This window comes from Anoplopoma fimbria, chromosome 11 (assembly GCF_027596085.1).
Source record: "Anoplopoma fimbria isolate UVic2021 breed Golden Eagle Sablefish chromosome 11, Afim_UVic_2022, whole genome shotgun sequence".
Lineage (NCBI taxonomy): Eukaryota > Metazoa > Chordata > Actinopteri > Perciformes > Anoplopomatidae > Anoplopoma > Anoplopoma fimbria.
This window is the reverse complement of record NC_072459.1, coordinates 608497-620718: the sequence shown is the minus strand read 5'-3', so window position 1 is coordinate 620718 and position 12222 is coordinate 608497. Positions and strand designations below refer to the sequence as shown.

General features: G+C 46.9%; 2 protein-coding genes across 2 annotated transcripts in view; one reads left to right on the top strand and one right to left on the bottom strand.

Annotated features, from left to right (window-relative positions):
• Positions 1-404: 404 nt before the first annotated feature.
• Positions 405-4523, top strand: LOC129098028 (keratin, type I cytoskeletal 13-like). Its single transcript, XM_054606973.1, has 7 exons — positions 405-899; positions 1825-1907; positions 2474-2630; positions 2780-2941; positions 3028-3153; positions 3685-3908; positions 4321-4523. The coding sequence occupies exons 1-7, from the start codon at positions 405-407 to the stop codon at positions 4394-4396; spliced, it is 1323 nt and encodes a 440-aa protein (XP_054462948.1). The 3' UTR covers positions 4397-4523.
• A 3864-nt stretch (positions 4524-8387) lies between these two features.
• Positions 8388-12222, bottom strand: part of si:dkeyp-113d7.1 (uncharacterized protein LOC407709 homolog) — a 6449-nt gene continuing 2614 nt past the window's right edge. Inside the window, exons 4-5 of the mRNA XM_054607189.1 lie at positions 11277-11857; positions 8388-9752 (exon numbers count right to left, since the gene is read on the bottom strand). Of these exons, the coding sequence (XP_054463164.1) occupies positions 8643-9752; positions 11277-11857 (1691 nt within the window). The 3' untranslated portion in view covers positions 8388-8642. The remainder of the gene's footprint in view (positions 9753-11276; positions 11858-12222) is intronic.

The following is a 12222-nucleotide window of genomic DNA, read 5'->3' as shown; positions in this document are numbered from 1 at the left end:
TCGTCTTACTCGGAGGTGACAAAGGAGTGGATGAGTTTTCACAGATGGATCTAATTTTTGCAATATTTCTTTGCTGCAGTAAAAACATGACAGAACCAGTTTTGTGATGCGACTTTGAAAAACACAGAGCTGACTTCTTGCACAAGTAGAACCCGGTGACCTGCTGAACTCTAACCACCACGGAGAAACACTTTTAAAAAGTTGCATTACTGTTACAAAGTGCAGTACTTAATGTACTGGGTTACATTCCAGCTCTGGGGGTCGACCCCGCCCCTCACCTGCAGCTCAGCCCACCTGCCAACCTTTAAAAGGAGTAAACTGATCTCCCTCCTCTCACTTCTCTCATCAGCTTTTCCTTCAGCGGAGAAGAAGATCTCCTCTTCTATCACTCCATCATCACTATCATGACCACGTACACCCAAAGATCCATGATGAGCGGCGGCCTCAGCACCGGGGGATCATCCTACGGCAGAGGCATGAGCTCCTTCAGCATGTCGGGAGGAGCAGGAGGTGGTGGTATCAGGGTCTCCAAGGCCAGCAGGAGCTACTCCTCTGGTGGTGGCGGCGGCTATGGCTTCGGTGGTGGAGCGGGTGGCGGTGGAGGTTTCGGCGGAGGTTTCGGCTCAGGTGGCGGAGGAGGTTTCGGCGGAGGTTTCGGCTCAGGTGGCGGAGGAGGTTTCGGTGGCGGCGCAGACGACAGCAACGCCATCGGCAACGAGAAGTTCGCCATGCAGAACCTGAACGACCGCCTGGCGACCTACCTGGCCAAGGTGGCGGCGCTGGAGAAGTCCAACGGGGAGCTGGAGCTGAAGATCCGTCAGTTTGTGGAGAGCAAGACCGGCCCCAGCAGCAGGGACTACAGCGCCTACTACACTACCATCGCAGAGCTGCAGGGCAAGGTGAGGAAGAGGGGCAGCATGGGAAATGGTGTTCAGTGTGGCGTCCCATTAGTCCTGCTGGTGGTCGTCTTTTCTAAAAGATAATTTCTTTCTTAATCTAACCACTAGAGAAAGATAATGAAATGCTTTACAGAACCCATTTATAGATTACTGAGTCACTTGTCTTGTCCTATTATCTCAAGATGAAAGTTATCTGGTGACTGAACCGTGGCAGCTTTTAACTTCTGTTAATGATGAAAAGAAGAAAAAAGAAACATGTGACGTGATTCACTAAATGAATTTAACACAGAGGAAAAGTTACAGTGGGTTCTTCTTCTTTTTGTAATAACGGGCAACAGAAGTATTTAGCAAAACCAAGAGATCATTTAAAGATGATCTGTGGATGAACTGCTTCCATGAAAGCAGCCGAACCCTCGGGGGGAACGTTCTGCAATACGAGAGTGATCGGATGGATGTCGCTGAATAAAAGCAGCTCGACCACACCCGAGAGTCAGAGATCCAGGTGAAGCTGCCACGCCTCAAAGAATCCAGACTCTGCACGGTTTCATATCTAAAGCACTGAACATTAGTTTTCTCTTTCCTAGATTTTGGTCGAAGTCATGTCATAAAATCTGACTCAAATAAAGATACATTTTCTGCATGTTGCATAAAACCCACAAACATACATATGGTTTCATGGATTATCATCCTCTTGATATGTTTTACATTTTCTATTTCTATTTCATACATAAACTTATGTGATTATGTACTTTGCGGCAGAGGAGGGCGTTGTCTGTGTCACAGTAACACAGAAAGAAGAAAACACCTCCCCTCCTCTCTGCTGATTGGTCTTTAAAAACTTTATTAGACCTGTTCTCCCTTCTAGACGATAGTTTGATCCTCGTCTCTCCTCATCATCATCATCATGTGATGTGTGTGTTTTCAGATCCAGGAGGCCATCTTGGCCAGAGGTTCAGTTATGCTGAACATCGACAACGCCAAGCTGGCCATGGACGACTTCAGAATGAAGTCAGTAACTTTCTTTTTTTTTACTTTTGTTTTCTGTCCTAAAAGATCTGGAAGAGAAAAAAATCAATGACAAAGTAAAAAAGAATGAATAAATAATTTGGAAACATCGTTTTTCCAGCTAAATTAAAGATTATAAACAGATACAGGGTCTCCACCCGACAGCAGCAGGGCTTCCTGCAGCTCACCGTCTCCCTCTGCTGGCTGCTGTGCAGAACACAGCAGCTGGATTCATAAACTATACAGAACATTATTCTGACAACATGCAGTGTAAATATTAAAATAATCAGTATAAATTATTCATTATTTTTCTAAATTTAGAATGGGATGTTGAGAGATATGAATACAAATATTAACTGTTCAAATTCTCAGTTTTATGCTGTTTATTTCCATGATCACAGTTGACAGAAATAGAGATATCTTTGTGCAACATTAGCTTTGATATAGTTTCCGTACGTATTTCATCTAGAGAACTACAAATGTTTTCTGCACATTCACAGTTTTTAGGTTTTATAGAGGTTCATAGTTGTCTTTTTGTCCCCCACGTGTTCCCGTCATGACCTCTGCAGGTTCGAGAACGAGCTGTCGATGCGTCAGTCGGTGGAGGCCGACATCGCCGGGCTGAAGATGCTGCTGGGAGAGCTGGGCGTCGCCAAGAACGACCTGAACATGCAGATCGAGAGCCTGACCGACGAGCTGGTGACCATGAGGAAGAACCACGAGGAGGTACCAGGATGTTAGCATGCTAATGCTAGCTAACGTTTAACTGAACCACAGGAAATGAAGTTCAGCCCAGAATCCATTATATAAGAGTTGTTATAGGGATTTATTGGGACCACATCACTGTCTAATCTCTGACGTCCCCCATCCTGCAGGACCTGTTGGCCATGCGGTCTCAGATGAGCGGCCAGGTGAACGTGGAGGTGGACGCCGGTCCTCAGCAGGACCTCAGCAAGGTGATGGAGGAAATGAGAGAACACTACGAGGCCATCAACGCCAAGAACAACAAAGAACTGGAGGCCTGGTACCAGAGCAAGGTGGGAGGAGGACTCCTTAAAGAACCACACCTCTAGATGTTTTTAATCTTTACTCTTTGGGTGACTTCGTCCTCTCGTCCTCTCAGTCCGAGATGATCAGTAAGGAGGTGGAGATCGCAGCGGTAGAGGTTAAATCTACGACGTCGGTGGTGAAGGATGTGAAGAGTCAACTTCAGGCTCTGGAGATCGAACTACAGTCACAGCTGAGCATGGTGAGCGCTGATAATTACTGATGTCCACGTCCTCATAGAGACATTACAGACGTCCAGGTGTCCTCATAGAGACGATAACGAAGTCCTGACCCCTCAGTGGAGGAATGAACTCCCCACTGATGTCAGGACAGCAGAGTCACTGCCCATCTTTAAACTCACCTCTTCAAGAAGTACTACCCTGAGCCTTCCTCGTAGCACTTATTGTATTCGTAGTAATTTGCCTCTGCACTATACTTTTGCTCTGGTTTATGCTTTTAGATGCTTGTGTAAGAAAGGAGATGCACTTATGACTTCTGGTGACTAGTAGTTCTCTTGAATACCTATGTTGAATACACTTCCTGTAAGTCGCTTTGGATAAAAGCGTCTGCTAAATGACTGTAATGTAATGTACTGTAATAACGACTCCAGGTGTCCTTGTAGAGACGATAACGACTCCAGGTGTCCTCGTAGAGACGATAATGATGTGTCCTAGGAGAGATGTTAAAGATGTCCAGGTTACCTCCGTCCTCTAACTCGTCTGTCTCTCCACAGAAATTGTCTCTGGAAGGCCAGCTGGCAGAGATCCAGAACCGGTACTCCATGCAGCTGTCGGGGTACCAGATGCAGGTGACCAGCATGGAGGAGCAGCTGGTCCAGCTGAGGGCCGACCTGGAGAGACAGGGACAGGAGTACCAGATGCTGCTGGACATCAAGACCAGACTGGAGATGGAGATCGCCGAGTACAGGAGGCTGCTGGACGGAGAGGGCTCTGCCGGGTAAGAAGAGAGACGGTCAGAGCTAGAACCAGACTGTGAGAGAATCGGCAGAGTGAGACGTTGCTGTTTTACCACAATCTCTGACTTGTAGTTTGTTCTCCTGACAGTTGTGGTAAAATGAAGAACGCAGAGAATAACAGCTGTTTATGTGAATACAGACAAAATAATAATAAAAACGGAAATGATTTCTGTCATCACGTGTATAAACATATTTTAAATATTATATATGTATTTATTTATTGCTAATTATTAAAATCTCTCATTTCTGTTTTTAATTGAAAATATGCAGAAAAACAGACAGTTTTTTAGACTCCTGATAAATGAAGTTTTACTCTTGTATAACATATATTAGCGATAAATGAAACTACAGTTTCTACAGTTTCTCTAACTTCCTATGCCGTCTGTCTATCAGATCTTTGTCATCCTCCTCCTCCTCCTCCGTCACCACCACCACTGTCGTCACAAAGGTCATCGAGGAGACCATCTGAGGACCAAAAGTCAGTCTGACTTCGGTGGGCGTAGCCAGATCTCAACCTATCGCCTTCCTGCTTGCTGCTTTGGGAACGTGATGAAGAGCGTCTCTCCTCTTCATCTCTGCGGATCTTTAACTTCACTCTGTGATTTAAACCAGAATCAGTCATGTGATGGTTTTAATTTCACAGAAAACAAAGTTTCTTTCTACTTCACGGAATAAAACTCTTCTAAACTATCTGAAGGCTCTTTTTACTGTTGGCATGAAAAACTCTTCTGTTAGCATAGCATGTTATAGAGTCCTGTTAGCATTAGCATGACACACTTTTCTGTTCTAGCATAACATGTTAGCAGTCATCTATAAATAAACTTGTATTTAGTAAATCGTGTTAGCATTAGCATTAAACACTTTTCTGATCTAGCATAGCATGTTAGCATTCACCTCCGGACATTAGCATTGTTAGCATGCTATGTGAGCATTCTAAAAATACAGCTCTGGTTTACAAGAGTTTGTGAGCACTTCAGCATCAGTGTCATTACATCTGAGAAAAATTAAAATTCTTTAAAAATGTATTTTAGTTAACTATTAATCTTTTGTTAGGATAATTTACTTTATTTGAACAATTTTTATCTTAAAAACAACAGTTCACCCAGAAAAACCTCAACCAAAAGGTCATATTTACATGTTTCCAGAGCTTTCAAACACATCTGATGGTCTTCTCAGCAGATCAATGACCACTGAGCAACTCAACCAGCCGAGGAAGTCCTCAGGACAAAGTTTGGCTCCACCTGTGAGGTTTTCTAGAGCTTTCAACCACATCGCATGGACTTCTTCAGTGGAGTTGAGTCGGTAGCTGCCACATAACCAGAGTTCTTTACTTTATAACGACTTCTAAAAACCGTCAGGAGTCAAATCGGTTGGAAACTCTCCGGTCGGAGTTAATATCTACTATTTTTTCTTTCAAACCTGATTTCAGTTTTAACTTAAAATCAATTTTAAAACATTTATTTCATAAAACTCATTTTAAACAACAAAGTCATGTGATGTTGAGACTTGAGAAAGACCCGCTATTGTTTCAGGAGCCATCAGGAACAATAAACCAGAATAAAAACATAAACAGAATCATTTGGTTGGTGGTGTGACGTTACGCTGACGACTCAACAGAGTATCCACAAGTCAAAGCTGAAGCTCTGCAGCTTCAACGCGATAGTGATGACTTTGTGTTTATTTCATTAACCACCTCTTTGTTCTCAGACTAAGACGATGAAGACAGAAGTCATTAAACACCATTGAGACGATGTCAACATGCTTTATGTTGACAATAAAGACTAAACTAAAATGTAGCTGAAAAAATTAAAACTTTATTTAAAAAAAAAACTATGTCGACAAAAAAAGAGAGACTAGATATTATTGACCGGGAGATCTGATGAGTAAAGAAAAAATTCATAGAAAACACTAAAAACTAAATTCAAATGGAAACACTTTGTTTAATTTACATTCTCAGAGTTGTAGTCAATTGAAACAGGACGAGGTGAATAAATATAAAAACTAAGAAAGACATGAAAACTACAAAGCCTCACTTCCTGTTCTTCCGTACTCACACTGAAAAGAAACAGACTGGACGCTGCTCACCATCTTGGTTTCTCCTCCTCCTCCTCCTCCTCCTCCTCCTCCTCCTCCTCCTCCAGGAGCAGAGCTTCTCCTCTCTGGGAGTCAACACCGACACCACGCTGCTGGAGACCCAGACCGTATTACTGGACCCGCTGGAGGGAAGGGAGACACGGGAGAACCAGAACCAGGACTGAGCGGGTTTGACTGCAGTAAAATGAGGTTTTCTAAAGGGAGTCTGGTGAAGGAACACTACCACTTTAGTCCACAGGGGGCGCCAGAGTCAACACTAAATCAAAGTTCCTCACAGTAACTATAAGATAATAAGCGTAACCTTGACCCATGACTCTACAAATGAAGAGCTCCAGGTTCACTCAGACTGAAAGGCCGTCTGAACAGTGAAAACACATGAACACAGTTTTACACAAGACAGATCCTCTCTGGTCTGAAACCAAACGGGAACAAAGAAAAATGATATAAGAATCACATTCATTTGAATTTCGTTAAACTAGCCGGCAGTGAAACGTTGGCGCTGATGATCCGTTAAAGAGAAGAGGTGAAACGTGGCGATGGTCATTTACAGAAAGTTTGATTTGGGACAGAACTATCCTGTCAAAGTACACAAATACACATTGTACACAGTGTACTACATGGAAATATCAGGGTTGAAATAGATGACTGAATTCATCTGAAGTGATTGTTTTGACATTAAACACAGATTAAACCATTTCAAACTCAACATGATCAAATATATTGATCTGATTAAAAATAAACATGTGAACAAAGCTCCGAGGTCGCGGGTTCGATACCCGGATCAAAGACACCAATCCCATGAAGAAAGCAGAGCGGAGCCGGCGTCTCATTAGTTTCTTTAATAATTATTTTCCAGTACAAGAAGCTGCATCAAGTTCCTCTGTTTTTAGGTTTTATTAGATTTCATTAGGAATGACATAATCAATAAAGATTTGTACACAGTGAGCGATCTGAAGGGGGGGGGGGGGGCTCCTTTGTGCTGACGGGTTTTGGTCCTTTTGGAGCCCGACGACGCAGAAATCTGAGTTTAAACTGGAATGATTTTTATTCTGCTACAAAAACCCAGAAGGAATGTCTGAGTCCTGATCGATCAATACTGATCAATACCACGTATTCAAATGATATCAGGTGTTTAACAGCACAGTAACAGAGTGGACCCACAGCTGCAGGTCAAATACTAGTAAAGTCAAAAAGTATTGGCAAAAGATTGACATGTACTCAAAGTTTGAAGTACTTTAACGCGTACTGAGGACTCTGAACCAGAACCCGGGTCACCTGAAGTACATCAGAGTATGTTAAACGTCTGATGAAGACGAGGAGGAAGAGGAGGAGGAAGTTTCCTGAAAGAGTCTCAACCTCAGACAACAATCTGAATCCTGCAGAGCCTTAAATGTGTATTTTCATCATGAACGCTGGTGCTGTTTGACTCATCGGATTCAAAGCAAAGAAATAAAAGAAGTATTTCCTGATGTTTGTCCTGACTACCTCTGATACACAATCAATCAACAGCTGAGGGAAGTGTTTCTAATCGATGAACCTCATCAGAACAGAGGAACCGCTAATCACCATGGTAACGAGTTTAAAACATACCAACTATATTCATTAAAGAACGAGACACAACATGTTTATGTCTCTTTCAGGACCTTCAGAGGTCCTTTTTACCGTAATAACAGTATTTTAGGAGCAACAACATTCAACGACAGCAGCTCACGTTACCGTGGTGATGAACGGGGTCCTGAACAATCTCAGAATAGATAAGATAAGATAAGATAAGATAAGATAAGATAAGATAATCCTTTATTAGTCCCACAGCGGGGAACTTTGCAGGATTACATTTCTTTCTCTTAAATTAAACTGAATCGCAGAAATTCTGATTTTTTTCTCGGATCATTACTCTCCTCCCCAGCTTGAGATTTAACTTTCTTTTGTTTCTTTTTTTCCTACTCTATAACATGCAGTCGTCTGCATGTCGTCTGCATGTCTGTTTTAACATAGACAGAAGAACAGAGACGGGTCGTAAACACACAAGTCTGAACCCTCTGGCTCTTTGATTGAAGTATAAAACACTGACAGTACATACATTATACTCTGAAGAGTCCTCATCACCCTCTTCATGGTGTACATGTACTCTCTCTGAAGTACTGGATTGCTGTCAGTGAACGGGTTCTGGTTCAGGAGCTGCTGGTATGTAAAATCAAGTACTCTCAAACCTGGTCACTGAAGTATATTTGTGCTTGTGTATAAGTACTCAACAATAAGTACTGGGTTCAAAGATTATCTACAAGCCCCTCATCATCATCATCATCATCATCATCAACACACACACACGCACACACACACACACAACACACACACACACACACACACACACACACACACACACACACACACACACACACACACACACACACACACACACACACACACACACACACACACACACACACACACACACTTGCATAAGAGCAAATGAGTCGAGTCACCCTGCAAACATATACGATGCAAAAGAGCACAAAAGGTATGAAAATGTAAGAAAAGGAAAGAGCTTTTATATATATAGGATTTATAAAAAAGAGGAATAATACTTTGTTTATCCGAGAGGTTTAAAGGAGGAGTTTCTTTTAGCTGCTGTCGCTGCCCACGCTGCTGGAGGAGGAGGAGCTAGAGGAGGAGGAGCTGGCCGTGTCTCCCCGCTCTCTCTTGTGGATCAGCTCGTGAGCTTTGAGGTGACCCGACTGGCTGAAAGTCTTGCCGCAGTGCGGGCAGGCGTAGGGCCGCTCCCCCGTGTGGATCTGCTGGTGGGCCTTCAGGTGTCCGAGGCGGCCGAAGCTCTTCCCGCACTGCGTGCAGCCAAACGGCCGCTCGCCGGAGTGGATCTTCTCGTGGGTTTTGAGAACGCCAGAGTTGCTGAAAGTCTTGCCGCACTGCGAGCAGGTGAAGGGCTTCTCCCCCGTGTGGATCTGAACGTGGTTCCTGTAGCCGGACTCCTTGGTGAAGCTCTTGCCGCAGTGCTGGCAGCAGAAGGGCCTCTCCCCGGTGTGGCTCAGCTGGTGAGCCTTCAGCTCCTTGGATTGGCCGAAGCTCTTGCCGCAGGTGAGGCAGATGAAGGGCCGCTCGCCGGTGTGCAGCCGCTGGTGCGAGCGCAGGTCGTCGGCCTTGGTGAAGCCTTTGGGGCAGTGGGCGCAGACGTAGGGCTTCTGGCCCGTGTGGATCAGCTGGTGGCGCTTCAGGTTCCCGGCCTGGCCGAAGCTCTTGCCGCACTGCGAGCAGCTGTAGGGCCGCTCCCCGGTGTGGATGCGCTGGTGCGTCTTCAGGTTCCCCAGCGTGCTGAAGCTCTTGCCGCACTGCGTGCAGGAGAAGGGTTTCTCCCCCTGCATGTTGCGGGGCTTCCTCGCTGTCGGGCTCTGGGTTTTGCTCCCTGGACCAGAACCTCCTCCTCCCGCCGACTCCGCCTTCCCCTCCTCGCCCGGCGCCGCCTCGTACAGCGCCCCCCCTCCGAACTCAGGGTCCAGTTTGCCCATGCCGTCCATCAGCAGGGCGTCGGGCCGCAGCTTGTTGAGCTCGGTGCGGAGCTCGGCCATGTGGATGGACTCCAGGCTGTTGGGCTGCAGGTGGGACGACATGGTGTTGGATTCTGGGTATTCACACTTCAGAGCGCTCAGCTCGGTGGTGTAGTAACACTGCAGGTCCACATGGTGGTCCGACTTTATGTACTCCAGAGTGTCCGTCACCTGAAACACACAGACAGCTGCTTCATATCCATGTCAGACTTCAATAACAACTAGTGGAGTAACGGACCGCTATTGATCCCTGATCAGTGCTGATCAGGGATCAATACTGATCCCTCAGATCAATCCCACAGTTTAACGTGAACCCTCACAGTGTCAATAGTTTTACTGACGATCGTTATCCTCCAATATTAATAAACATGAGATCAGGACTTCATTTATGTTTCTCTAGTCTCTGATAATGTTACATCATAAACAACCAGGTGTGAAGGGGGTCTACCTGGGACCAGGTGTGAACGGGGTCTACCTGGGACCAGATGTGAACAGGGGTCTACCTGGGACCAGATGTGAACAGGGTCCACCTGGGACAGATGTGAACGGGGTCTACCTGGGACCAAGTGTGAACGGGGTCTACCTGGGACCAGGTGTGAACGGGGTCTACCAGGGACCAGATTTGAACGGGGTCTACCTGGGACCAGGTGTGAACAGGGTCTACCTGGGACCAGATGTGAACAGGGTCTACCTGGGACCAGATGTGAACAGGGGTCTACCTGGGACCAGGTGTGAACGGGGTCTACCTGGGACCAGATGTGAACAGGGTCTACCTGGGACCAGGTGTGAACGGGGTCTACCTGGGACCAGATGTGAACGGGCTCTACATGGGACCAGATTTGAACAGGGTCTACCTGGGACCAGGTGTGAACGGGGTCTACCTGGGACCAGGTGTGAACGGGGTCTACCAGGGACCAGATGTGAACGGGGTCTACCTGGGACAGATGTGAACGGGGTCTACCTGGGACAGATGTGAAGGGGGTCTACATGGGACCAGGTGTGAACGGGCTCTACCTGGGACAGATGTGAACAGGGTCTACCTGGGACCAGGTGTGAACGGGGTCTACCAGGGACCAGATGTGAACGGGGTCTACCTGGGACCAGGTGTGAACGGGGTCTACCTGGGACAGATGTGAACGGGGTCTACCAGGGACCAGATGTGAACGGGGTCTACCTGGGACAGATGTGAACAGGGTCTACCTGGGACAGATGTGAACGGGGTCTACCTGGGACCAGATGTGAACGGGGTCTACCTGGGACCAGATGTGAACGGGGTCTACCTGGGACCAGATGTGAACGGGGTCTACCTGGGACCAGATGTGAACAGGGTCTACCTGGGACCAGATGTGAACAGGGTCTACCTGGGACCAGATGTGAACAGGGGTCTACCTGGGACCAGATGTGAACAGGGTCTACCTGGGACCAGACGTGAACAGGGGTCTACCTGGGACCAGACGTGAACAGGGTCTACCTGTGACAGACGTGAACGGGGTCTACCTGGGACAGATGTGAACGGGGTCTACCAGGGACCAGATGTGAACGGGGTCTACCTGGGACCAGGTGTGAACGGGGTCTACCTGGGACAGATGTGAACGGGGTCTACCTGGGACCAGATGTGAACAGGGTCTACCTGGGACAGATGTGAACAGATGTGGGGTCTACCTGGGACCAGGTGTGAACGGGGTCCGTCTTTACCTGGGTGATGTAGTCGAACACGGAGCTTGGCTCGTAGTGCGACTTGTAGTCCAGCTCTGTGGCGTCGCCGTGGTGGAAGTGGTCCAGGTGGTGGTCTCCGTGGTGATGCTCTGATTTGATGTAGTCGAGGCCGCTGATCTCCATCTTGATCTGGTCCTGGCCCAGCTCGGCGGTGGACAGCGGCTGGATCTCGGACAGGTCCACAGTCCTGACGGGCTCCAGGTCCCCGTCCTCCGGCTCGCTCTTCACACACGGCAGCATCACCAGCGGCTCGGCAATCTCCGCCGCCAGCGAGCTGCAGTCCGCCTGCAGGGAGGAGTCCAGAGGGGGGGGAGGGGAGCCGCACTCGGGGGCAGGCCGAGACTCAAACACGCGGCCTCCAAGTCTGTCATGGTGAGGGGCGGAGCTAACCCTCCTCGCCTCTCTCTGGTTCAGCGCCAAGATGTATCGCCGATGCTTCCTCCCTCCTCTGAAGAAATCTACCTGTCCTGAGGGGGGGGATGGGGGGTAGGGGGCGTGTCCTCTGGGTATCCAATAACGTTCTCTGCTGATGTCACCACCCACACCTGACTGGGACCAGCCTGCTGAGACACAACAACGTTTACAATAAAGAAATCTACATCTTTATATCATACACACAGTACTAACACACACACAGTACTAACAGTACTAACACACACACAGTACTAACACACACACAGTACTAACACACACACACACACACACACAGTACTAACAGTACTAACACACACACAGTACTAACAGTACTAACACACACACAGTACTAACACACACACACAGTACTAACACACACACAGTACTAACATACACACAGTACTAACACACACACACAGTACTAACAGTACTAACACACACACAGTACTAGTAGTATAACACACACACAGTACTAGTAGTATAACACACACACAGTACTAGTAGTATAACA

Excerpts from the sequence above, each read along its gene's own strand:
- LOC129098028 (XM_054606973.1), top strand. The coding sequence starts at position 405 with ATGACCACGTACACCCAAAGATCCATGATGAGCGGCGGCCTCAGCACC. Across the intron at positions 900-1,824 it reads TCGCAGAGCTGCAGGGCAAG|ATCCAGGAGGCCATCTTGGC; the intron begins GTGAGGAAGAGG and ends GTGTGTTTTCAG. Across the intron at positions 1,908-2,473 it reads ATGGACGACTTCAGAATGAA|GTTCGAGAACGAGCTGTCGA; the intron begins GTCAGTAACTTT and ends TGACCTCTGCAG.